This window comes from Phasianus colchicus, chromosome 6 (genome assembly GCF_987193195.1).
Source record: "Phasianus colchicus chromosome 6, bPhaCol1.hap1.1, whole genome shotgun sequence".
In the NCBI taxonomy this organism is placed as follows: Eukaryota; Metazoa; Chordata; class Aves; order Galliformes; family Phasianidae; genus Phasianus; species Phasianus colchicus.
Genome location: NC_143441.1, coordinates 40,404,929 through 40,430,578, shown reverse-complemented (window position 1 = coordinate 40,430,578; position 25,650 = coordinate 40,404,929). Strand labels below are relative to the sequence as shown.

The window sequence follows — 25,650 nt, the reverse complement described above, 5'->3', positions numbered from 1 at the left end:
GTAAAACCTATTACAGTTCTTTATAAGTGTTTAAGAATGAAATCTTTCATTATATCTGTAATATCTTGGCATAAATGCCATCACACAGAGACAAGTTGTCACCATGTGCTGAATTCACAAGTTTTGTGAGAGGAAATGTTCATTTGCAGTTTTGAAATAAGATGTTTTCAGTTCAGGTTTGACAGACACAGCACTTTCTGTACCACTGCTGTTATTCTCAAATTCATATTTTGGTAATACCTATTGTTACAGTATCTGTCCCTTGCCATCACACAGCAAAGTGCTGAGGATTGTTTCAGGGCAGTGAACCTATCAATTTCCAAACAAGTCATTTACCATTGAAACAAAGTTCTAATTGCTGGAGCTGGACTGTTTTGAAGTTACAAAGCTGGGAAGATAAACACAGGTTTCTGTTGAGTGCTAATCTGGTGATCAGAAAATCCTTTCTTCAAGCTTTTTTTTTTTTTTTTTTCTTTTTGTGCCCAGTGGCTGCACCAGCCCAGGGTCGTAGGACAGTGCTGCTCCCCGGGAGCTTTGCTGGGTGATGTGCTTCACATCATAACCCTTCACCATTCCCCCTCTGGGTACTACTGGATTATTATTATTGCTTTCTTTTCCAGAGTGGGTCTTACCCAGTCCTTTTCCCCAGGGGATTTCAGTGTATGTTCATCTGTTGGGTTGGCAGAGGGAGCCTCTGCGCTGGTGGGCACAGAGCACTGGGGGTTACATGCTGTTCAGTGATCTTTAGCTGTTTTTTCTTATTTTCCATTGACTTTGTGGTCCTGATCTGTCCTGCTGAATGCTGATACTTACACCTGCAAGTACTGACATTCCCATCCAGTGTTGTTACCATTGACTCTGAAGCTGCTTACACAATGCTGACAGCTTGGGGTTTTGAACTTGCAGCTGCTCGTGTCCTTAAAAAAGATGCTTTACAGCTGTGAGATCTTGTTTCTGTAGTTTCTTCAAATGGGAGTGCAGAGCTAGAAGTGACAAATCTGAATTTACAGTATTTTTCCTCTTGGTAGCATGAACAAATACACAGTAGCACAAATGGCAATTGCTATGAAACACTAAATCTGGATGTAGGGAACTAGCAGTCAAGAACAAAAGAGCACATGGGTACAGATGAACAGAGTTCAGGCGTAGGTGTGATGGTTTATGGTTGGCAGTGACCTGTGAAGAGGTCTGGATGGTGGGTTGGATTTCCAATGTAAGAAACGAGTGCCTTGGCACTGCAGAAGCTTGAGTGACCAGATGTCATCAGTGTAAAAGGTCAGGCAAGACAAATCCAAAGATTCCGAGTTTAATACTTCCCTGAGGTTTTTAATTATTCATTTCAGATGTTTGCACAAAGTGGAGGTTTTTAGAGATCTTGCTGTGCCAATATTGCTACTCTGATACGTGTAGGCTTTTAGAGCCTTGAAGTTACAAGCTGTGTGAAATGAAATACTCAGATCCACAACTCTCAGCCTTAGCATAGACTGCTGTAAAATCTTTTGGATGTATCTGCTGATTAGGTGCCTGAGCAGCCTAGTGTCTGAGCAGAAGAATGCTGTCTAGTGCTGTTCTCTATACCATTATTGCCACTGGCCTGAAGTTGAAATTTGTTCTTTCAGTGAATAGACTGAATCTTTTATGCTACAGTTTCTGTTCTCTGGTTAGATTACATTGCATTCAAATGTGGCTTATTTTAGTGTAAATTAGAAGCTGGCAGGGCTGGGGGCAGGAAAGATGTGTCAAATTTTGGATTTTCGTCATTTCCTCCTTGTTCTGAGTGGTCCTCTGCCCTCCAGAACCTCTAGCCTGGGTAAGGAGATAAGTGCTACCTTCCTTGGTAAAATGGGGTGTGCTTTCAGAAGCAGTGGGTGGTTGTGGTGGGAGGTCCTCCAATTAAATCAGCAGCCAATCTAAAATCTGCCCTTGTACTACTTTAAGCATGCTTTTTGATCTTAAAGCATAAAATCTGTAGATTTACCTCAGCAAAGGGAGTCTGCCATGGGTTGGATTGATGAATTCCCCTGAGTGGAAGGGGCAGGGGCAGGGAGCTGTGGGGCACCTATTGCACAGGGGAAGGGGACAGAGCTTTCTGTTGGGAGTGGGTTGGAGCAGTGACTTGAAAAGGGTTTGTTTGGGGTGCGGTGAGCAAGTGGTCTTCTAGGAAAAGCTTTGGAGAATGTAAGCAGCAGCAGGAATGGGGAAGAACTTGACAAGCGAGTAGGGTTGCTCCCATGGAGAAGGGTAGGATGTTGTAGCCAGAGGCAAGGAATAATAAGGCTGAGAAGGATAATAGTTCCTCCAGGTAGTACTGGTGCTGAGCAGAGAAGAAGGTTCAGTTATGGCCCTGCCAGCACTGCTTTGAAGTGGACCAGAAACTCCTGTAGCCTGTGGACAGCATTGGTGAGAAAAAGGTTGTGAAATAAATTGTTTTGCTTAAAAGTTTATTGGACAGGGTATGAAATTCTGGTGGAGGTTGGGAAGGGAGAACAGCCTTCTTGCGACCAGCTGACCAAGGATGGATTGCTGCTGTTTATGAAAAAGGCAGCAACCAGGAAGGAAGACACAGAAAATAGCACATTTGTCACTGGGAGAGCTGGAGAAAAATGAAGGCTGTGCGGTAGCACACTGAGTTGAACTGGAGTCTAAGTGAAACTGCAGTAAGGAGTTTATCATCCTCTCTTTTTTGGAAGTGCAGCTCTCCAAACAACCACCTCCCCCCAGTGAAAATCCCCAAGCATGCACAAAAAAACCCAAACAAAATAACGGGATGGTGAGACCGTTTTGAATAGTGTGCACCTACAGATCCCAATGAAATCAGTGGACTAATATGGAGAAATTTTTCCAAGCCTGAGCTGCAAGTTATCCATCAATAATTATTTTAAGAAGTGTTAGACCTTGTTTACAAATTCTTACTTTGTAGTCAGCATAGTCTTCTCTGGAACTCTGAAGCTAGTAGATCTTCCCCTCCTCTTACCATTTATGCTGGTGTCTACTCCTTTATAAATTATTGGCATGTCCCCCAGTTAATTCTTTGATGACAACAAAATGGAGCTTGTATCTCATTTCAGTAGACAGCAGTTTCCCTTGGGTGAATATTTAATTGCTCTTGCATTGATGCATTGTGTTGGCTTCCTTGATACCTGCTCCTTGCTTTGTAACTTGGGTAAGTAAATAAATAATAATGATAGCAGAAAAATGAAGGATGGTCTGTTCATAGGTGTCATGTTATCTCAGTGATAGAGCTGAGAACAGAAGGGGAAGGACTGGAGGTATCCATTTTTTAAGGAGGGAGCAGGAGAGTTAAAAATAAGACAGATTTAAAAGATTCTTACTAAGATGGCGAGGGGATGCCCTTACAACGATAATAGCAAGCTGGTTTTTATAAGCCTTGATTTTTTTTTATTTATTTTTTTTGTGTGTGTGTGGTGATTGTGACTTGACAGAGGTGTAGCTGGTTGGGATGCACCACTGCTTTAGCCAGGTAACTGCTGCAGGAGGGAGAGATGGGCTGGAGCCTTATCATTGAGCACAGAGGGAAACTGGGGTAAATGAGGAACAAAAAGGCCTGAGCTTAGAAAGCCTGCTTGTCCTGTACTGGTAATGGTAGGCTGCATGTGTATTCTTTTAATGGAGATTTCACAGCTCTGTCTAAATGAAGTGTGCCAGACAAAGATACCTGGAGCTGGAGGATGAGGTAATGAGATCCCTTTGTATCTTCACAGACCTGCTGGGCCATAAAACCCTGCTGTTTGTCCTCGTGTGGTGGCACCTGTCCCTGCAGCCACTGTCTGAGGTAGGGCTGTCACTGTCAGAGGGCAGCAATGGGACTCCTGCTACCCTCAACAGTGGCTGCATTTGCAATACTCTCCCCATCCTTCCCCTGTAATATCATCCATTGCATTCTTCTTGATGGTTAGCTCAGGCATTTCTTACCTTCATTTATGCATGAACTATTTCATTAAGCCAGTGTTACCTCTTTTGGACACCCTCTCCTTAATTTCTCTAATCATGTGCAGAGCCTTGCAGTATGGAGGGAAGATGTCAAGCTAAATGTTGCCAATAAAATATTGCAAAAGGAAAAAAAAAAACTCAGTGGCATGACTTTTTTAGTTTTCTAGTTAAATCAAGAATTCTGCAGTAGACTCAGGTTGGAATGGGATTGCTATTTCAAACTCTGGAACAGTGGTTAAAAATAATAATTTAAAATAATTTACAAAACAATTGGTAAATCCTTTCCATGTTCTAGGAAGGTTTGCTTTAACAGAAATTCTGTTGTGCGTCAAGAGAGTTTGCAGTTAATTTCAGAAATGCATTTAAATCAAAGAGCAGATGTTGATCACACTGAGATCCCCTCATGTGTGTCTCACTGCAGACTTGTCACCCCTCAGCTTTGCCCTCATCCTGGGACAGATTGAGAAACTTTAAATGAGCAACAAAGAACAGTACTGCAAAGTAGATATTACGATGGATTCAGGTTATTCATACACATAGGAAGTGCAGTAACACTTCCTTTGTTATTACTGAGCATCGTTTGCTTGGCTTCAGCATCCTGAGTTGGAAAGCTCTGGCACTGATGCTGGTTTGCAGGTGTGTGGTGTCCGGGGCTTCAGGAGCAGCTGTGCACGCGTCTGTGCTGCACGAGTTCATGTTCATGTGTAGAACATGTGTATTTCTGGGAAAGCCTATAGATGCCCATTTAATGTTTGCACTGTGTTGTGAGCAGCACTTGTGTTTTTATAATATCTTTTTGGGAAATACATGCATTTAAGCAGCGGTCGAACAGTGTCTGTAAGAATGTTTAATATTGAAAGCTTTTGTAGGCTTTTGGGAGGTAAAGAATTTCATGAAAAATTACTTTGTCTGTGATGGTTTTATTTTATTTTTTTTTTTACCACCACCACATTTTTTACACTTGAAGTTATAAAATTTGAGGTTATTACTCCACATTTTCTGCTAAGAGCATTCCCATCAGATGCTGTTGGAGCAGAAGGAGCTCAGCTTTCTGCTCGTTTTATTTGAACAAAGTTCTCCAGCGTTCTTGAGGGGCAGTTCTTATTATTTATACAGCATTATGTTAAATGTACTTTGAAATTAAAGGCAGGTACTCCCAAGTCTATTGCCAAAGTACCGTTCTTGCAAAGAAATGATGTGGTTTTTTCCTCCCAAGTCTTCTGACATATGAGGATAGCTCTGAATTTAAAATAAAAATAATTAAAATGGGTTTGAAAAAAGAAGCAACGCCTAAAAGCAGACTAAAAAAAATATGATCAGGTATCCCTCATACCCTCCTCTGTTCCATCTGTATCCTTAATTTGTTGGTGGTTTTTTTTTTTTTTTTGGATGTAGAGGAAACACATTCTTACCAGGCAAGGCGGGGGAGGAATTGCCATGCATTCTTCTTTTAGATTTAAAAAAAAAAATGAATTTCAATCTAAATGAATGAAAAAAGTACCCTAGTTTTTTTAGTAGAGCCAGGAACATGAGGAAGTTGGTAGAAACTGCAGAATGTAGAGAACTCCATCAGATCTCTTTTTGCAATGCCAGCTCTGAACACAGCCTTTCTGTGTTTTGGAATCATCTTTGTTTCTGAAATCTCTGTGCTCCAGCTGGATGTTGTGCTGCTGGGATGGATGTGCACTGAGGGACTGGGAAGGAAAGCTTGAGTACACTGCAGTGGAGCAAACATAGCTGGCTCCTGCAGGAGGAACTGATTCATCATGAGCATTAAGAAGAAAAAAAAGGAAAGAAGCAAAGCTGAGCTTGCTTAACATATAAGCCAATAAAAACAAAATTGAGTCAAGAGTCAGCACAAGGCCCATGAGTGTAACTGTACAACATGTAAGTGAAAAGACATTTAACTGAGAGAATAATTGTAACCAGCAGAGGACAGAGGGAAATTGGAAGAATGGAGGCAGCACTTCACTGCATCCCATCTGTGTATTTCCTTTGCCCTCCTTACCGCAGCACATCCTGCTGTGCCTGCAGTGAGGTGCCTGCACTCCCAGCCCTGGGCTCTGCATGTGTGACTTCACTGGCGTAATATGTACTAATATGTACTTTAGGAGTAAGTCCTGCTTATTTCTGCTTTGCTGGTTCTACGTATTGGAGTCAGAATGACAGGGGAGGTTCAGGTTGGATGTCAGGACTGGTTCTGCCTCAAAGGGTGGTGGGTATGGAACAGGCTGCCCAGGGCAGTGGCACAGCTGGAGTTCAAGGAGTGTCTGGGCACTGCTCAGACATTGGGTTTGCATTTTGGGTTATCCTCTGTGGAACCAGGAGTTGGACTTAATGATCCTTGTGGGCCCCTTCCATCTTGGGATGTCCTGTGATTTACTGTGGGGAAAGGATGAATCTGTGTTTTGATTTCAAACAAAGTGAATGACCTGCAGAACTCTTGGATTTTGTTTTGTTATCCCACTTTTTGTTTCTGAAAGTCCGGACTGGGGCAAAGTATTCAGCTTTGTCAAAGGAGTGCTGTGAAATTCTACAAATGGTAAAACCCAGTTTGCTATGAAATGTGAGTTTCCTTTGTCTAATGCAGTGAATTCAGCTAACCAAGGAAACTAACTTATATGTATTTTGGTTTTTGTCATTTTGGTTGTGGTTTCCATATTGCATGACTTACTTGGGCATGAGGTGGATCAGCTTTCTACACCGTGCATCAGTAATGCACCCATAGCTATGTTTGTCCAGCCATCCCATACTATTTTACAGACTTGACTAAATCAGATTTCATTTTGTTTGCATTTTTGGATGTAATTATCTCTAAAACTTGTGTACACAGCAAAAGCCACTTTAATAATACTCTAAAATTTGGAGCAAAGTAGACAACAGCGTTTATTTGCTTTGCCCATGGATTCACTTCCTGTCATTGCAGGGTTCTTGCTTATTCCCTCTGAAATATGGAATTGGATGGAGCCTGTCTTTTCACTGTTGATTTTGCTGCTGACAGCTTTAAAAACAAGTTTCCTCCAGTTATGTGTGCTTCAGACTCTTTTGTGTTTGGGGGAGAAAAATATGTAGTTTTCCAGGAGTGCCTGCTATTCCTGCTTTATTTATTTAATTGTTAATATTTAATAAGTGTCAATATCAACAGAGCAAGTAAGTTAGCAGTGCAGCTTGATGTTCTCCTGTTGCAAAATGAGTAATTATTTAGATTTTTAAGGACTGTTGGACTTATGATCAAAGCTTCATCATAACCAAGCAGAGCATTTGCTGAGCTGAAGCCATACATTGCCGGAACTCTATTGGTATTCACAGGGTGAATGCTAAAATGTTCCCAAGACAGACTTGAGAAGGTGTCCTTAGCAGTCCAGTGGTGGCAGGAGAGGGAATGCCAAAGCTCAGGTGGCTGGGGTATGCTTTGTATTAAGCATCGTTCAAACAAATGGGTGCACAGGATGGCTCCATGAATGAACATTCTTGACCCTCAGAAAGATTGCATTCCCCCTCAGCATTTCTTATCTTCTAGAAATAGCATCTATGGAGTGGGTTTTAGATGTAGGTTTATGCTGCAAGCCTCAGAGGTGCCTTTTGCTGGGAATTGCTCCTGTTGTTCTCTAACAGACAGTGGGAATGCTGTGTGTGTACATGACTGCTCAGCAGTGGTGTGGTATTTGGTTTGTATATTTCCAGGGCTTTAAAAAATGTACTGAAGGCCATTTGTGGGCTGGTTACCTGAGGTCACCTGGTTTATGGTGGCTGGGGTATGTGTTATTACTTCCCAGAGATATATAGTATGCATCCTTGTTTTCTGTCATGGTATCTTGTTCTTGGTCTGTGTGGTTGTACTCCACACTTGGTGTAGGTCTTGGAAACTCTCCATCTGATGAACCTTTTCTAAGTAGGAAGGAGTGGGAAACTGGGGAGGATGTTGCTGCCACGTTTCAGCCTGCAGTGAATTTGTCCACTGGGCCACATTCCTAAGAGTACCTCGATTCTCCTTTCTACTGTCATAAAGCAGCTGAAGAAAACCCTGCATCCTCTTTTGTCCTGAACTGCTCAGTGATTTTAGTCTTGATTTCATGTTTTTGAATTGAAATACTTTTGGTCATGATTCAACTGCAGCAATTATAATCAACGGACATGGGAACAAAATATGCAACAACAATGTATGAAGAAGAATTGACTGGGAAGGCTCAGACCTTTGCAATGACATTTTCCCAAGGGCAGGCAGTGCAGCTGAGATCATCATATCTGACCTCCAGTTGCTTCTGTCCTGCATGTCACAGCTGGCCTGAACTTCTGGTAATAATGTTGTGCCGCAATTCCTTAATTTATCCCAGCCATCCCTGAAGTCATTTGCATTAAGTCTGAAAGTTTCCTTTTAGTTGCTTGCAGTTAATTTCTCTATGGCATTGAGTGCACCCTCATTTAGTGAAGAAGGGAGTTATATAAACTCATGAGCTAACTATTATATGGACGTTTAATGTATGTTGACACTGCCATTATTTATTCATATGTGCCAACTGCCCTGTGTCACAGCACATACCTGCTTTATAGCAAAATGACTGTTTTCCTCTTGACTCTTTTTGTGGGGTATCCATTAAGTATATTTCTGAACTTCATTTATTTGCTCTCCTTCCTAAGTGGTTCTTGTGTATTTGGCATTTAAAAATTTACAAATGTTTGTTAACATTACTCTGTTGTGAAGACAAAGCATGCAGGAATCTTTTGAGATGAGAACATGGCCTTGTAGGTCAGGTTAAAATGCTTGCTGGAAGCGAGTTGAAGCAACGAGGAGAGCAGTGCAAGCATGCCTTACAAATGTGTTGGCAGGAGATGAGGGTTCTTCGTTAAGCGTCCACCATTGCTGCCCGAGCCTGGCAAAACATTTCTGTAGGGTATGTGTATGGCTCGTCAGGCAAACAGTGAGTAGGGTTTAATGCCCCTTGAAGCACAGGGTAAGGCTGGGTGGAGGTGGGGGGCAATTTCTACTGACTGCAGGGCTGTTGGAGCCAGAACCAATTATGTGATTGCACGTTTATCTTGGCCTTTGAGAAGTCTCTTTTGGATTTAGTCTGTAATCAAAAGGGAATGCATGAAACAGAAGTCTCAAATAACCTTTCCCTGATTCCGTTTCTCCTTTAAGATTTGAAACAGGAAAATGTTATGAAGACAGCAATAACCTAAAGCTAAATTTGAGTTAATGGCACAAAAACTTGTGCTTATCTTGTGGTGACTGATGTGTTGTGAAAATTTGAGCAGTGAGTTGTAGTCTGAAGACAAACTATGTCTTTCAGAATTCAGCAGGAACAATGAGTTTATCTTTTAATGGATGCAGATCTATTAGTAATGATGTTGTCTTCTTTTTCCCTTTTTTTCTTTTCTTTTCTGAATACTTCTGTATCTGCCCTCCCCTTTGCTCTCCTTGGCTAACCCAGGCCCCATCCCTATAATTTAGTCTCTTCTGGCCTCTCAGTGTGGGACAAAAACCCCAAGCCTCTGAAGTGATTGCAGTGGTGGTGGTTTGTGTCATTTCCCCCAGACTCTTCTGCTGCTGGTTAGAGCACACTGATGTTTACTCCTGGCCTGAAACCCTCTCTCATTCCCTTGTTTTGCCTGCGGAGGTGGCCAGGAGGGCAGAGGGGTGTGGAGGCAGAGCCCATGCAAGGACAGCAATGTGGCTGGCATAGGGACCAGGCTTCAGCCCATTGCAGGTGTGAAAAGCATTTCTCATTTACTCAGCTGGCACGACATTCAGCTGTGGATAATCCTGGTTGCAGAATTAGAGGTAGCTAGCTTTGCACTCACAGGTTAGGGCTGTGAGCATGTCTTACTCATGGGACACCCCTGTCCACACATCTGCTCCCTGGCTGCTTGCTTTCAGTAATTGCCTGAAGGCCTTTCTTATTTTGGATGCATTCAAATAAAACTGCCTTCAAATACAGCTTTACTTCTAAAATTCTTTGGGTCCCTAAGAATTAAAATTCCAAAGTGAAAACAAGTGGGATTTTTCTTTTTTTTACCATTTTTGATCGTGATAATGTTGTGGATCAAAGTGCGGGTATCTTTTCCATTGTGGCCCAGGTCCAACTATCTGCAAACATAAATACGTATGCAACTCTTTCTGATGTTTCTCATTCATATACTGATCTTAATTATTTCAGCTCGTTATTGCTCTTTTGAGCATGAGTATGAAAACTTAAGCGCAGATTTTACTTTCTGATGGAAACAGTAGTAATATTGAAGATGTATTTTTTTTCCCTGTGAATTTTGGGAGACACACACAGTGCAGTTTATCAGAGTTGTGGAATAATAAAACTTTCAATGAAGGTTTTTCTTTCTTTAAAAATCTTTTATATCAGCCATCCAAGTAAGACTGGTTGGAAGAGTCAAACAGTAATTTTTAGTAGACTTACTGTGCAGAAGAGTGTATAAAGGATCACTGTAACACAGCACTGTGCTAAATTCTAATTGATCTGTGTCATTTTACAAAATATGACATGCTCTGAATTAACTGCATGAAGACGTTTCCTTTTGCTCTTACTTCACAGACCAGTGCAGAGAACAGCCCATATAGACTTACACTGTATTGTGCAACAGAATTGTACCTCACATAGCAGGCATGAAACATTCCAGAGTTCATGATTACTTTTTTTTTCTTTTTTCTTCTTCTTTTTTTAATCTTTATAATTTAAGAGAGTATTTGACTCTCACAGTGTTAAGTTTGATCTCATGTTGAAACTGTCTGAAAATGATACGTAGTTTGAGAAGTCTGAAATATTTGAGTCCCAGACAGTTTAACAAATGTATTTTTGAACTCCTGAAGCTTAGGAAGACTTCAAACAAGCAGGTTTTACATAAAACTAGCTGGTGAACAGGATTTCTGTTGTGTGAAAAAAATGAAGTTTAAACTTTTACATGGCACTTAAAGGGAAGTGGCAGCTTTTGTATAAAGCATTTCCTACAGTGCACAGAAGTTTCAGAGGCTGAGATGGGAGGCTGAGTGGTGAGGCTGCACTTTGCAACTACTCCCCAAGCCTGGGTGCTGGGTGTTGACATTGCTGACATCAGTGTCTACACCGGAGAATCTTCTCTTCAGAGGGAAACTTTGTCAAGATTGGTGTTTTTACTTCAAATTGTTCTTTTGGGAAGTTGATGTTGAGGGAAACTCTCCTAAGCATGAGGATTCGGTCCTGGGAACAGGCTGCCCAGGGAAACGATGAAGTCCCCATTCCTGGAAGTATTTAAGAGATGTGTGAACGTGTGACCAACGGACATGGTTTAGTGATGGCACTCAGCAGGGCATGCTGATGGTTGGACTTGGTGATCAAGATCAAGGGGTATTTTCCAACCAAGATGAATCTATGATTCCATTTCTCATTATTATGTCTAAAATATTTATATTCTCTCAAATGACAACATTTTATGCTATTTTTTGTTGCATTTTATATTTCTAGACAGGATTTTACATTTCTAGACAGGATGAGAACTACATTCCTAGTGTTAAAATGTACATGCTGTTTAAAAGCAGTAAGAAATCCTACAAAATAGGAAGGGTGGAAGAAGTGCAAGTCAACCAGCAACATAAAACGTTACTGTGGCTAAATTTTACTGCTCAGTGCAAACCTCCTGATGAAATCCATGCACGCGAACTTGGAACAGAAGTTTGGCCTGGCCCAGAGCGTTGCTGTGAGTCAGTGTCTGATTCATGACAGCTGGGAGAACATAATCCCTCTTCCTCCAGTACCCAGTGCGTGTGCAGCGTTTGTCCCCCCACCTACTTTATGGTCGTGCAATCTCTTACATGTTCTTGTATAAACAGTCTGTTTTTTAATTTGAGAAATAAATGAAGAGGTTTCTTGCCTCTCCGTTGTGTTAGCACTGATACAGAAAAATCCAGCAAAACTTTGATTTTTTTCCCCTTTCTGCATCATTTTGAAGGAGCGTGGTGCTTGTGAGTTGGAAATGCTTTCTACTTGGAAGACAGCAAAGGCCTCCAGCCAGCTTTATCTTTAGCTTGCAGCCTGTAGATCTCACTGTCACACCAAAGTAAAGAAGTTCATGACCTCTCCATATCTGAAAAAGTTCACTAAATATAGACTGGGAGCTTTCTTGGGAATTCTCTCAGCAGTATGCCTCATAAAGCAATGGAGAAGCTGAATCCCCTGGTAATGTGGGAGGTATTGGTTATAAGTGACCTGTATGTGGGGTTGGCCTGTGCCCTGTGCTCTGGGGCTTTCATCTGTGCACAACCGTGAGTTCCTTACGTGCCTGTAGCAGAAAGCATGTGAAAGCAGCCATAAGGCTTTCTGGTGAAGTGATGGATTCTCTGCTAGAAAGCAAGCAGTCAGTACTGGAAAATGGCATGTTCAGGCTCTGGAAAATGCTTTCCTTTTTCTTAGTGTTTTCAGTTTCAAATGTACATCGGTTGTGATGGGTTTTTTTGTCTGTTTTCTATACTGAGTCAAATAGAGCACAGGAGAAAAGTTAGAGAATTCAAATTTTTGTGGCAGATTTCCTCTTTAAGAACAATATTCTTAGTTTTAAAAATTGGAGAGTGGATTTTATGTATGCAAGAGATAGTTTTGTAGCTTGCAAGCTTCTGTCGCTTTGGACATCTTGCTGTTTGAAAAAGCATGTGGGGTTTTTAAAAATAAATATATTTTTATCCCAGTTATTGAAACCTTCATTGTATTTTTAGCAGTGCTGTTGCTATTAATGTACAGGAGAAGAGACACAACAAATGACTGCTGGTTGCTAGGGATTAACTTGCAAAGTTGAATTAATTCATTTGAAATGTTTTGCAAAAATATATAGATGAAGGTTGTGATTAGATGAAATGGTTTAAAAGTCTTGTTAGCTTGATGTAGTGCTGACTCGGGAACTGTTAATGTATGCTATCTAAAACACATGCTGAAATAGTCAGAAAGATGCTATTTTTTAATCTATTTCTATTTCAGCAAGCTCTTTTGTTAGTGCTATTCTGTGTGGTTACAGAACAGCAACAGTTTTTTTTTTCTTTAGTGGAGCCTACATCACTATCGTAATGCAAGGAACACTAGCAGTGGTTACACTCTGATCACTGGGAGATAGCAGGAGATGCTGGTGCCATCCTGGGTCTCTGCGGTGTGGCACAAGTTGGAGAGCCCAGATGAATAATAAAAACAGGTTTTCAGAAAAAAAACCTTGTGAAGTTTTTAAGAACCTGTTTTTTTCTAAGGCTCATTAGGGTTTCCTATTCGTTCTTAGTCTCAAATGTACCGTGGTTATTTTAGAGGAGTTATTTAAAGTAAAAGTTGCAGTTCTTAAATAAATAAATAAATAAATAAAAAATAAAGACAAAAAACTACTCGAACTTCTCTGAATGTTTGAGCTATATGTAATTGAATATGCCCTGCTTTGATTTTTTTTTTTTTTCTTATTCATCAGACCTATGTAAAACTTATTGTTGGTGTTTTGAAGCATCGTAAGAAATAAGTCTGTGGTTTTACTGAAAGCATTTTCATTAAGACAGTTTCTCGAAGCGTGTAAGGATCCAGAAACTGGAAGTCTCAAACCCAGGTTTCATCAAGTAAAGAATATTTAATTCCTTAGTTGACTAGCAAAAGACAATGAATTGGTTTTTAAAAGACTGGGAGATACAATTGCAGATAGAATATTGTGTTGCATTTTACTCTGCTTCCAGCATTATTACACTGCTTAGTTTTGAGTCATTTATCTCTATTTTCTGCCAAGGTTGACTATGCTGTGAAAATGGGAATTTCTAACTTAGACTCATTATGAGTTAGAACTGAGAACACCAGTGCCATTATTCTTACATTGATCAAAGCTTTACAGGCAGAGATTATCTGAGCTGGAAAAATTAAGCCACCTTTACAGTCACCTGTGTGATATACTCACTGTACAACTGAGAAGACTTCAAGATTTACCTTTTGCTTTACTGGTTTTAATGTGTTTTTTTTTTTTTTCCTTTTTTTTTTTTTTTTCTCTCCCCTTTTTCTGGCCAAGAAGACTAGCTGGTTTTGCCTCTCTCTTAATCAAGGCTTCTGCTTTAATTTTGACGAGTGCAAACTTGCTGTTAGGAGATTTAAGCAATTTTGAAAAATGTGCAATGGGTTAGAATTCAGTGCCCTGCTCTTAGCTGCTCCCCATTGCTATAGGTGATAAGGAGAAGATAACTAAGGAAGTAAACTGAGGTTTTCAATGCTAAGCCCCATCTTCTTCCATTAGTGAATTCATTTTTAGGGTTTAATGTTGTAATGTGGTTACATCTGTGAGGGTATCGTGAGGTAAGGTTGGAAGGAACATCAGCGGAGTGATTGTGGTGTAGTAAATGGAAAACATGTGCTTTATATGCTTTTAAATAGTGTGTTGTTTTTTTTTTCCCCCAGTAGTTGTCATCTGTGTTTGCTTTAATATCTTGGAAGTGCCCTCTGTTGCTGCTGTTGACCAGCTATGGAAGTGATGGTGAGCTGCTCATAAATGCGGATGATGAATGAGGAGAACAGGTTGGGAGAAGGGAGAGGAGGAATGGGGACATTGTAGTGCACCTGGCAACCTCAGAGGCCAAGTGATTTTTGGCATAAATGGAATTCTGGAACCATAAATGAGCTTGAGGGAAATGGGAAGACTTAGAAAGTGAGGCCAGTAAGGGTAGAGCCACTGGTGCAATGAGGGCTGAGGGCAAGACAAGGAGCTAGGGTTCTCCTGTTGTAAACTCTCTTCACTACTCATGGAGTGGGAGTTTCTGTTGGTTAAACTGTGGCGTGGGTCAGACCTGAACTCAGGTATTGAATTGAAAAAGGAGTACTGCAGGTTTGAGAGGAAGAACTGTAAGCAATGTCCTTAAAACTGGGCTTCAGCTGAAACAGTGGGAAAAGTGAAATGTGGAGTTGGTAGCACTCAGCATTAATTCTGTCTTTATTTTTCCCTTGAAGTCTCCAGCCCGCTGTGTGCTTATTATGCTTAATCATAAAAGGTGATAATAGCCTGCAACATGATCAGACAGTTATAATACAATCATACTAATCCTAAGGCTACCTTAGGATATTTTTATATATTTATATTTGTAAGCCTTTATCTATAGAAGTTACAAACTCATTTGAAAAAAAGGCAAATGATCTTAGAGACTATTAATTTGAAGAGCTTGGAGGTAAGGTCCTTTTCCTCCTTCACGCATTCCTGGTGTCCTACCTCACAGTTCCTGCTCTGGATTGGTACCATTCAGAACCTTGAATTCAAATAGATTGGCAGATTGGTTTATTTGACATAAAAATAATGATGAATATAATAGTTGCACAGTGATTGTACTGTAGGCGTCAGACAAATGCTAAGAGTCCAGAAATGAATGAGTGCACTTCAGTACATGCCATAAGAGAGTGTTGAAGTGTCCAAACTGCTTCAAAATATTGAGCAGTTTGGAAAAAGAATAGCTAAATATTGTTGTTAAAATTTTCCCCCAGAGATTAAAAGAAGGCGTGTTTTGGTTAAAATGTCTTGAAAAGTATTCAACAGATAGATTAACACACTGCTCTGATTATTTCCACATTTCCAGCTAGCAGCTTCAGAAATAAGGGTCTCGGTGCATCTGACCCACAGGCCCTCACGTGGGTGTGCACACGCGTGTGTTAGCAAAGCTTCTCCTCTGATTGTTGCAGGTACAGTGGCGGGTGCTTCTGCACGGGCCCTCATGTCAGCCTCCTTTGGGCGCACACAAAGCTGGCTGTTGTGTGAGCCATAGTCTCTACATGGTGGTGGCGGATGAAGGAAGGGAAGATGTTGGCATCTGCCTTGCCATGCAAATGGTGGCAAGGTCATTGTGGACTTGGGAGCAGCTTTATAGCATACATTGGGAACTCCTAAAGCCTCCAGTCCCACATTTAGTTACTAGCAGCAAGCGCAGAGGTTAGGCCACCTGGCAGGGCAAGGGCAGGTGCTTTCCTATATTGCTCTGTAGAGACAATGTGTTGATTCACACCTTCCTGGAGCACATTTATCCCCATTATTGAACACACAGCAGTGTATGAGCGCTTTATCTATATCATTTATCTGTATCATTTACATAGTTCCCCATTGACTAATCGTGGTTCTGCTCTCAGTATGAAATCCTTTTGCTTGAACAATTAATAAAGCTCTAAATCCTATCAGAAATGTAAGATACCATAGCTGACCTAAACAGCGATAAACTTTCCTGTGATTCCCATAACTTGTGCATTCCTTCCCCATGGTTCAGCAAAGCTGTTTATACTGCAGAGTCCTATCCACTACGCTTTGACTTTGAAACTTCCAGAGAAGTCAAGTCATTAGAACAGAGCGGACGTTTTGTATTTTTCACTGACTTCATGGTTTACAGGCTGTCGGAAATGTGAGTCTCTGTTTGTAGTAATGTACTTGCAACTCTCCATGTGTATTTATCATAGCTTAGAGTTCACATACTACAGGATTAATTGACTCTGCTCACTCAGGAGCATATATCAAAATTTGTTGTTTCCATCTTTCATGGCACTTGATATTAATGTCCCCCAGATGAAAATCTTCTTTCCAGTGCATTTCTAAAATATATTATTTAATCTCATGCTGGATGTCATTAGGGTAGAAAACCCTTCCCTCACCAGTCTTCCCTTGAAGGAAGGATTTGGTCAGACTTAAAAAAATTTTTTTCTAATGCTTAATAAGCATCTATCAGTCATGCACATCAATCTACATCATCTGTGTGTGAATATAAGCCACACACATATTCCAATAGAAAACATTATTCCAGTCTGAAACTGGTACTGATTTCAAAGATCTTTCATTGTGGATGAAAACCAATGAAAGCTTAAATCCAGGTGATGCTGTAATGATGGATGGATGAGAGATAAGCCCTTAGAAGAAATAGAAATCACTTCTTTCTTCCTTCAGATTCACTCATGGGTCGATTGTCAGCCTGCAAGCCCAAGATGTTCTGCATTTTTTCACTACTGTTGCCCAAATTCTGACGCCCCTGCAATAGAAGATTGTGTGCCAGTTAGTCAGTACATTATGTTGCATGTTTGTGAATTCTGAACCTAGTTGTTGTAGTCTGTATTCTGAAACTAATAATAATAATAATAAAATGTTACTGATAAACTGTTTTGTTGCATTATTAATTGTGTTTGCTATACACTACAGCAAAATACTGTGAAAAGGACAAATTGTTCTTACCCCTCTTGTGGATTTGGCACATTTGGAGGCTGTGGCAGTTCTAGGGCTTTCCTACAGGGGAATAAATCCCATGTAAAAGTTACCTTGCAGTTTAAGCGAAATGATGTTATCAAATGCTCACACCATGGCCATGAAGGATTTCGTAGACCCTCTCAATATATTTTTTTTCATTATTTTATTTTTTCCTTAGTTAACATGAGCTTGCACAGCAGAAACAAATAGTACTGAGAGTAAAATACAAAACAAAACACGAGTGTTCCTCTTTCACAAGCAAATGTAAAGGTTTAAACATTTATTGAATCTGAAACCATGTACATTCTAATGGTGTGCTGCCCTGTGCTTTCTACTGGCAGCAGAAAAAGCTTTTCCCTTTTGCCAGCCCAGGGTCTGCGAGCCAGTCCTGTGGCACGGCACCTCCTGGTGGCTGCCAGGCTGTGTGGGGAGCAGTGTCACCTCAGAGCTTCGAGTTGACACCATCAGCACTTCCAAGGCTTGGGAGGGCCAATGGCCCACTGCCCAGCCACCTACAGAAAGGAGGGGACCCGGCTGGGGCTGAGGACCAGGGCACGAGGAGGAGGCAGGGCTGTGTCCTTCTGCTCAGTGTGCTTGGACCACAGCCAGGTGCTGCACCCAGGGTCTCGTCCAGCCCAAACTGTCCCAGGATGGTGCGTTACCAGCAGTTTGTTGATGTGATACTTGGCAGATAGTGGGAAGCTGATTTAAGTTAGTGGTGTAATTTCTCATATCTTGGTAAGCCTTGGTTCTAGATAATCTGAGTAAGCTAAACAAAATTAAAAAATAAAATCCCAACTTCTGTGATGCTTTGGGCTAACACTAATAGGAAGGATTGCGCATCTTATGAGGTAGTATTTTTATCTAGAAAGTCGTAGGGTAGGAAAACAAGAGTATTTCTAGGGTGCCTCTGGAGTACTTCTCTAGCTGTTTTGCTGGTAGGCTCAGGAAATCGGTGAGTGCACTTTTGTTTCAGAAGTAAGAGATTCATCTGTATTGAAAATCCATGTGAACTGTATGATGGCTAACAGCTGAAGTAAATTCACCATTTTGAATAGCAAACTTTTGTTGTTTGGAACAAGATCCAGTAGTTGTTTGATGCTTTTGTACTCTAGTAGTAATGCAGCACAGCTCAATATGTAGTAGTGTTCCAATGATTCACCATGTTATTTCAATTTAGTGTGTTTTTGGAGATACTTTATTTTTCAAGTGCTCTAATAATTGGCTCACTATTTTGGGTATCAGACTATTATACTGAGGACTGAACCTGATAATGCAGTGTCATAACTTTTTAGGTAAATGACTGTTACTGTTAAAAGTGTACATGTAGGATGCATGCAAAAGCTAACATTGCTTTCCACTTCATAAAGTCTCTTTCCAACATTTTATTGTCTCGGGAAAAGTGATACTAGCCAGATGTTCAGATATTATCTTGAATGGAGTTTTGCAAAGTAAAAGCCCGTTTAGTGTGGCTGGAAATGTTTTGGTCAATGTAAAAATGGAACAAGATTCTGCAGTGATCAGATCTACATGTTTTTATCTTTTTCATAAGTGGTTCATATCCAGAATTATTTATGTAACTCTCAGGTGAAGTCATTATGTGTATACTTAATGATTCTATGATTCTGTGTTTGAAAAAAATGAATCCCTGACCAAAGATTCTTTTAAAGGCATGGTAAGTAACCTTCCTCGGTGTATGTCCTTATTTCTGTTGTACAAAATTCTGCTAAATTTACTTGGTGCATCCTGAGTCCAAAGAGCAAATTTATAAGTTAAGGAACAAAAAGATGAAAAGGATGAGGCTTATCTTCTAGCATACAGTGTTCAGCTGTTTTCTGTACTCTTTTCATATCTCTGCTTTTCTTTGTTTTGTGGGGCACAGGGCAAGGTAAAGCAAACATACTCCAAAACTGGGAGGAAAGCAGTGACTGCAGGTGGGGTGCCATCAGGAAAGAAAGAGGTAGCTCAGCTCAGCCTGGTAACTCGACTTGCAGGTATCTGGTGCCTTCTGAGGCATATGGGAGTACTTTCAGTAATGTTAAGTATTTTGCAGGCTTGTGCTCTGGCAGAGATGGTAAGCATACTTATGTTGAAAATCACTGCAAACTGCCTGTGGCACAGCGTCAACATATCTAAGAGAATGCTATTGTCTTCAGAACTGCTTTTTCCCTTCCCCTCTGCTGCATGTGTCACACAGGAGCTCTTTGTGTCTGCGATTCCAGGAGGTCTGTGATGGGGATGAGATGCAATGCAAACCCAGGTATTTGCCCTCTTTGCTGAGCCACAGAGCTGCACAAAGTGATGGAGCCTAGCTCACATTAAAAGCGATCTTGGCTTTTCCTTGGCACCTGGAAGCTTGTTTTGACGGTTCCCTCCTCCAGTACCGTGCTAGACAGGGAAATGAATGAATTTGTTGGCAAATTTTCAGACACATTCGTTTTTTATTAACCATTATTTTCCTTTCAGCCTGTGGTAACATGCCCGAGTGCCATATGCTGCTGTGCAGACAGGTCCGGTCCACACCTGAGCTGGGTTATTGTCTTAGTTTTGATCTGTGTGTAATCTTTTGCCACAAAAACTCTATCTGTTCTCAGAATACTCAGCCATACACATTTTGATGTACTCTCAAATTCCAGGTGTTTTTAAGCAGAAACCAGAAATTCATGCTTACTTTCCCTATATCTCTTCATTTATGAAGGAAATGCTGTTCTGAATGTTTTGGAACTGCCCCTGCAGCTCCGCACTCTTTGTGCACAACTGTCTAGTTGGCCCTGTTTTTTAAAAATTCTCTATGGAGCTATGTAATGAAAAAGGGCTTAAAGCTGAAAAGCACTTAATGTACCCAAATTGAAATCATCTCCGCTTTAGGAAGATGGTAACAAGTAGACTCAGGGAGCCATGGCGAGCTCAGCATGACGGACAGCCCACTTCCCCAGGTTCTGTTGCAAATTCATCCTGACCAGGTTGGAGAATAAAGGTGTATGTGGAAGACATCTGGTTAACATGAATTCTAGCTGTGTAACAAGTGGCAATGGCAGTGGGTGCGCACCTAGCTGAGGTGAGGAAACGCCTTGGGCGGGAAGGCCCTGCTGGGGAGCGGCTCCCTGCTCACAGTGCTCCCTGCTGGGCGGCTCTGGGCGGGCAGGAGCAGAACATGAGGTACTGCCCTGCAGTGCTAGGCAGATACAGAACTTGGGGTGCTCTGGGGCATCCTTGTGGTACGGCAGGAGAAATTACATGACGGAAATGGGGGTTGCGTGGCGGCACGTAGGAACACCACCGCAACATAAGGTGGATGTTTTAGGAGGCTGGTTTTCTGCTTATTGTTACGCATGAGGGCTGCTCTGAAAGTAATGCCTCCTGTTTTATTATGTCGGCCCATGAACTCGGAGGTAGATGCTAGTAGTATGATAGTAGAGGCTGAACCTTCCCACTAACACTCCATTACATTTTTTTGCCCTGTGACAGATGGCAGCAGAGGGGCAGTCTGACAATATGGCATCTGACATGGATGTATGAAGCATAAGTGAGGAACTGAATTCCTCCAAGTGGAAAAAATGGCACCCACTGACATTTACTGACACCTGCTGAACATTGATGGAGACTCGACAGTGGATGTGAGCATAGTGAGGTGGTGGGTGGTGTGTTTCTGCAGTGTTGACACTGACAGTTGGTCACCTCCACTGGTGCAGACTTTTACAAGCATGGCACACAGGCTCTTGTTCATCACTGGTCAAATACGTAGCTCATGGTGGGTGACTGCATTGAGAAATAGTGTTTTGTAGTGAGAATTTGCTCTATCAAGTAGTGTGATTGTGCTCCTCTTTGTATCTGTTGTAGTTTCCATGGAAATAAATAGGAGGCATTACTTTCAGAGTGACTTTTGTAGATTGCTTTTTCCAATGAAGTTTATGGCATGGACAAAATATTTCAAAGGACAAGCTTCTTTATTGTAACTTACAATGTTAAACATATATTTTTGGAAAGGGTATGTTTGCAAAAACTAAGACAAATTTAGAAATAAAAAACATAAGAAATCTGTCTGTGCCACTAGTTAAGAACAAATTATAGTTTCCATTCCTGTTTCTAGATATTGTTTTCCACATGTGGTCCTAGTTTCTACAATGTGGGAACATAACATTGTTAGTTACAGAACACTGAATGATATTACTTAAACTAATAGTTTTCTCAGTTTTTCCTTTGTGCTTTTTACAAGTCGAGTCATATGGAATAAACAAAATATCAATGACTGCATTTTTACTAGCTTTGCTAAACTGTTCTTGCTTCCACTCTCTGTTAGTGTTCACTTAGCAAATATTTATCTTCCATTAAAGAGGACTTTGGAGCAGAAAATGTAGTGCTCATGATTTTAAATTCTAAGTACTTTTATAATCACCGTCAAGTAGAATAGTTAGATGGGTGTGCACAGGAAACAGGAGATCTGACTTGCTTAGACTTGAGCTGAGTGATGCAATATTTAAATGAAGATGCTATAAATCAGGTTTAGCATTACTTCTGTCCTTTTATTCAATGAAGTGAACTTGCTAGTTCTTCTACATGCACTAGTGACAAAGACATTTATATAGCTTTTATGAAATGTTACACATTGCTAATTTACACATTGATAGAGCAGTGTAGTTATGAGTTTTCTATCAAATGTGCTTTGATACCTCTAAATGCATTGCAAATTTGTAGATCTTTTGTAGGCAATCACGAAAAGGGTGAAAGAGATTATAAACATGGCTTTGTTTTGTTGACAAAATGTGGAAGCCTATTGTAATATCCAAATTCAAGTTTTGAAATTGCAGCAAAATATTATGTCTGTAATAATGCTTTCTTTAATCAGAAAAATTCTGAAGCAGATTTCATGAAAAAATCTCTCTCTATATACATACACGTTTAATTTTGTTTAGCATTTTTTTCATCTTTGCAGAAATTGACATTTCTACCTTCTAGACTTAATGTCCTTTGTACTTTTTATGTTTTTTAACTAGCGGGCATTTTCTTTTTCAGTCCTGCAAGCATCTCTTTCCATGTGCTGTAAGCAGGCATCTTCTCTGAGTTACCATCGGAGCAAGTCCTCTGTTCATGAGACCTCATTTGGGGCTCTGCACTGTCACCAGGAAACAGTGACCCTGAAAATCCCTGAGGTGTCCTGAAGGAGTCGTTAGAGCTGTCTGCTTCACAGATGAAGTAACTCTAGTAAACTCTGTTTGGTGCCAATTTCCACATTATGAATCACTAACTGTTTGAAGCCAAAACAGTAATTTTGACTGCTTCAGAAAATGTTTGAGGACTGCATTACTACCTTCACATGGGAAATTCTGAATATCTGTTTAGTGACTGGAGTGGAGAAATACAACTTGACCAAGCCATGAATACTGTAAAATCAGTGTAGTAGTGCTTGAATTCAAGTCAGTGCTGATCTTGGTTCAGTTTCTTTTGCATTTAGCAAATAGACCATATAAGCTGTTTCTTATGCAATGTGTGTTTGTTGCAGACAGAGTATGGACCAGGAATTTCAGTTTGAGCATTTGTGCAGTTTATGTTTCCATCTTGTTTGTGTAGTTATTACATAGAATTAGGCTTGAAATTTTGGGGCTGTGTATAGGACTTATTAATGCACTAAAATGACTAGCTTTTTTTTTTGGGGGGGGGGGTGGGGGTGGGAAGGGGGGAAGGGAGGAAGGTGGTGCAAGGGGCATGGCATAACTGATCTCTACAAGCATGTGATTTTTCCACTCCTTGCTAGAACTCTTCCTTCCCAAGCCTCCCCCTCCAAGTCTTTGATTTATGGGAAAGCTTTAATGGAGGAAAAGGGCCTCAAGAGAAGGACTGCTCTGTGAAGTTTGGAGAAGTCTTTAATGAAAAGTTTCATTGTTATTTCATATTTACTTACCAAATCCTGCCAGAGTAAATTCTTGCCAAACTAGTTTTATATATTTCTTGTCTGGTCTTGCTAACTTACTGTTTTGTATCAGGCCCTTGTCAAACAGGAAAAGCGACCGGAGTAGTTCAGGTTATGGCACAACAAATAGGTAATGCAGAAAAAATGAATCTAAAACTTCTTATGTAATATTGAGAAACTTTTAAAGGAACTAATTAGCAAAAGTGATGCAGTTTTTATCAAAGCTATTTTTAATGCAGATTGAACGTGCTGAAATAGCACAATAGTGCTTTAGAAGTGGGCGTTCCTACTATTGATACCGTAATCATGCACATTTCCTTATGTTTGCCTTGGAGGTGGGAAGTACTTATGGTAGAAATTAAAAAAAAAAAAAAAAAAAAAGCAGACAGGAATATTAAAGTTCCATCTTGAGTTTGTGTGTTGTTTGTTTTGATGGATTTTTTGAGCTGGATTAATTAGCAGTGGGAATGTGAATAAAGACCATAACATGTTTCCTAGCCTGCCAGTTCTTTTGAGCCTTCAAAGCCTGGCTGTTCATAACTGTGTCTTGGGGTTTGGTCGAGGTACCAGAGAGAGGAGTTTTTTGTAATGGGCTAGAGAATGAAGAAAGGTGTCTTTCCTTTTAGTCTTAGAGCAGAATTTACAAAGGCATGTCTTTAGTGCATTTTGCTTGAGAACTTGTTCATTAAGGGTCTTTGAAGTTTCTTAGTATCTTGAAGTTCCTTTGTATGTGTGATAAAGCGAATAATGTAGTGTTGTTTTAAATTATTTCTGAATTTTTACTTTACGAAAGTGGATGGTGAGTTTAATTTCAGAAATCTCTTGGCTAATTACTGCTAAATGAAATTATATCTGATCATCTGATGGGGATAATTAACAGCTGTATTTTAGTTGAATTTCCTCAGGTAGAAAAGAGGCAAGTATCATGGTTATCACATTTCTCCCAAACTGCTGATCTATATGAACGTATCACATACAGAGGTTGGAAATAGAGTTCTAGGACATTACAAACAAAATAAACATTATTTGATGTTCTTCTGTGGAGCATGTTGCTCAAAATTTCATGCAGCGTGTACTCTCGAGATTTAAAAATATGTATGGATTTAGAGAATTTCTGGTTGGCCTTTTTCTTCTGCTGGTCTGTCCTTTAAGACATGAAGTGTTGTGACTTCTGGACTCTGATACCTAAAAAGAGGTTGATGCTAGTTACTATTTCTAGGAAGTCAGGCACATTTTGCAAGATGTTGCAAGTTTGAAGGTCCTCAAATTAGTTGCTTTCTGCACTCATGTCTGTTCTGTGAAAAGCAACAAAGCTCTGCTCCTCTCTTTACATTTAACAACAGCCCAGGGCATTGGCTTTGTTAAGGGGGAATATTTGAGAAGAAAGAAAAGATTATGTATCATGTTCAGGTTGTATGTTTATAATACAACTTTTCCCTGTTGGAAAACAAACCTTTTAAGAATAGCGAGTTGAGTTCTAGTCAGCAGTCAGGTGATGTAAGAACATGCAGAAGACACTTTGTGGATGCTGTGTTGTTCTTACAGTTATGACTTCCTTCTGTACTAGAAGTAATAGTGAAAACTATAAAGCTAGTCTTTCCAATTACTGGTGGGCATATATACACATATACATACATAAATACACATGCATATATATGTACATCTTAATAAAATGCAAAGTGTTCCTTATACATAACTCAGATATCTTACTACCAACTCTGCAAGCACAGGTTGAAAGCCCTTTCATACAGTTTCAATACATTTCAATATTGATTTCTATTCATAAGACAAACTGTTAAACTTTTGCAGCTATTGTACAGAAAAAAGAATCTACAAAATAAGCAAACACACTTTACAACATTTCTTTTTTTTTCCTTTTTTTCCTTTTTTTCCCCCTACAATTTTGTGCCTGTTGACCTCTGTCTGAGGTGGTTTATTTAGAGAAGGATGTGTTTTCCTTTCATATGGTGCATAGAATCAGCAATATTGTAACCTCTTTCTCTTGTGTGCTAGTGTTAGGACTGTGATCATGCTTGTCACGTGAAATTGCATTCATATGTAGAATGATTATTTGAAACGAAATGCTTTGGCTTTATATTTTAATTTACATTACTTTATAGGAGTATGACCTAAATAGAAGTTTTAATGCTGAACATTTTTAGAACCATGATGATCATTATATTGGGTGGGTTAAACTTCTCTCATGTTTCTGATCTCTGTTGTTTTCCTACCTTTGTGCAGGATCCAAACTATTGGATACAAGTACATCGACTGGAGCATGGGGATGGTGGCATCTTGGATCTGGATGACATTCTCTGTGATGTTGCTGATGACAAAGACCGTGTAAGTACAAATAGCTATGAAAGAAGCTCAGTGTGCACAATCAGGCCAATTATTCTGTGTTTTGAGCACGTCTGAAACTGTGAGTCAAACAATACAAAGGGTTTATTTTTTAAAATTGTTTGCTTAGCAGATGTGGGAAGTTTGTTATTGTTATGATTTATTATTTTATTAAAATAAAGAGTTTTCCCTTTGGTTCTTTAAAAGATCAAGTACAAAAATGAACTGACGTATCAATAATAATAGTAAAAAATCTCAGAGGA

General features: G+C 40.1%; 1 protein-coding gene across 12 annotated transcripts in view; it reads left to right on the top strand.

Moving 5' to 3' along the window:
- The window catches only part of PARD3 (par-3 family cell polarity regulator), a 429,965-nt gene that overhangs the window by 20,836 nt on the left and 383,479 nt on the right, over positions 1–25,650 (top strand). For all 12 annotated transcript variants that reach the window (XM_090143087.1, XM_031616028.2, XM_031616026.2 and 9 more), the window contains exon 2: positions 25,289–25,390. In XM_090143087.1, coding sequence (XP_089999213.1) covers positions 25,289–25,390 — 102 coding nt within the window. The remainder of the gene's footprint in view (positions 1–25,288; positions 25,391–25,650) is intronic.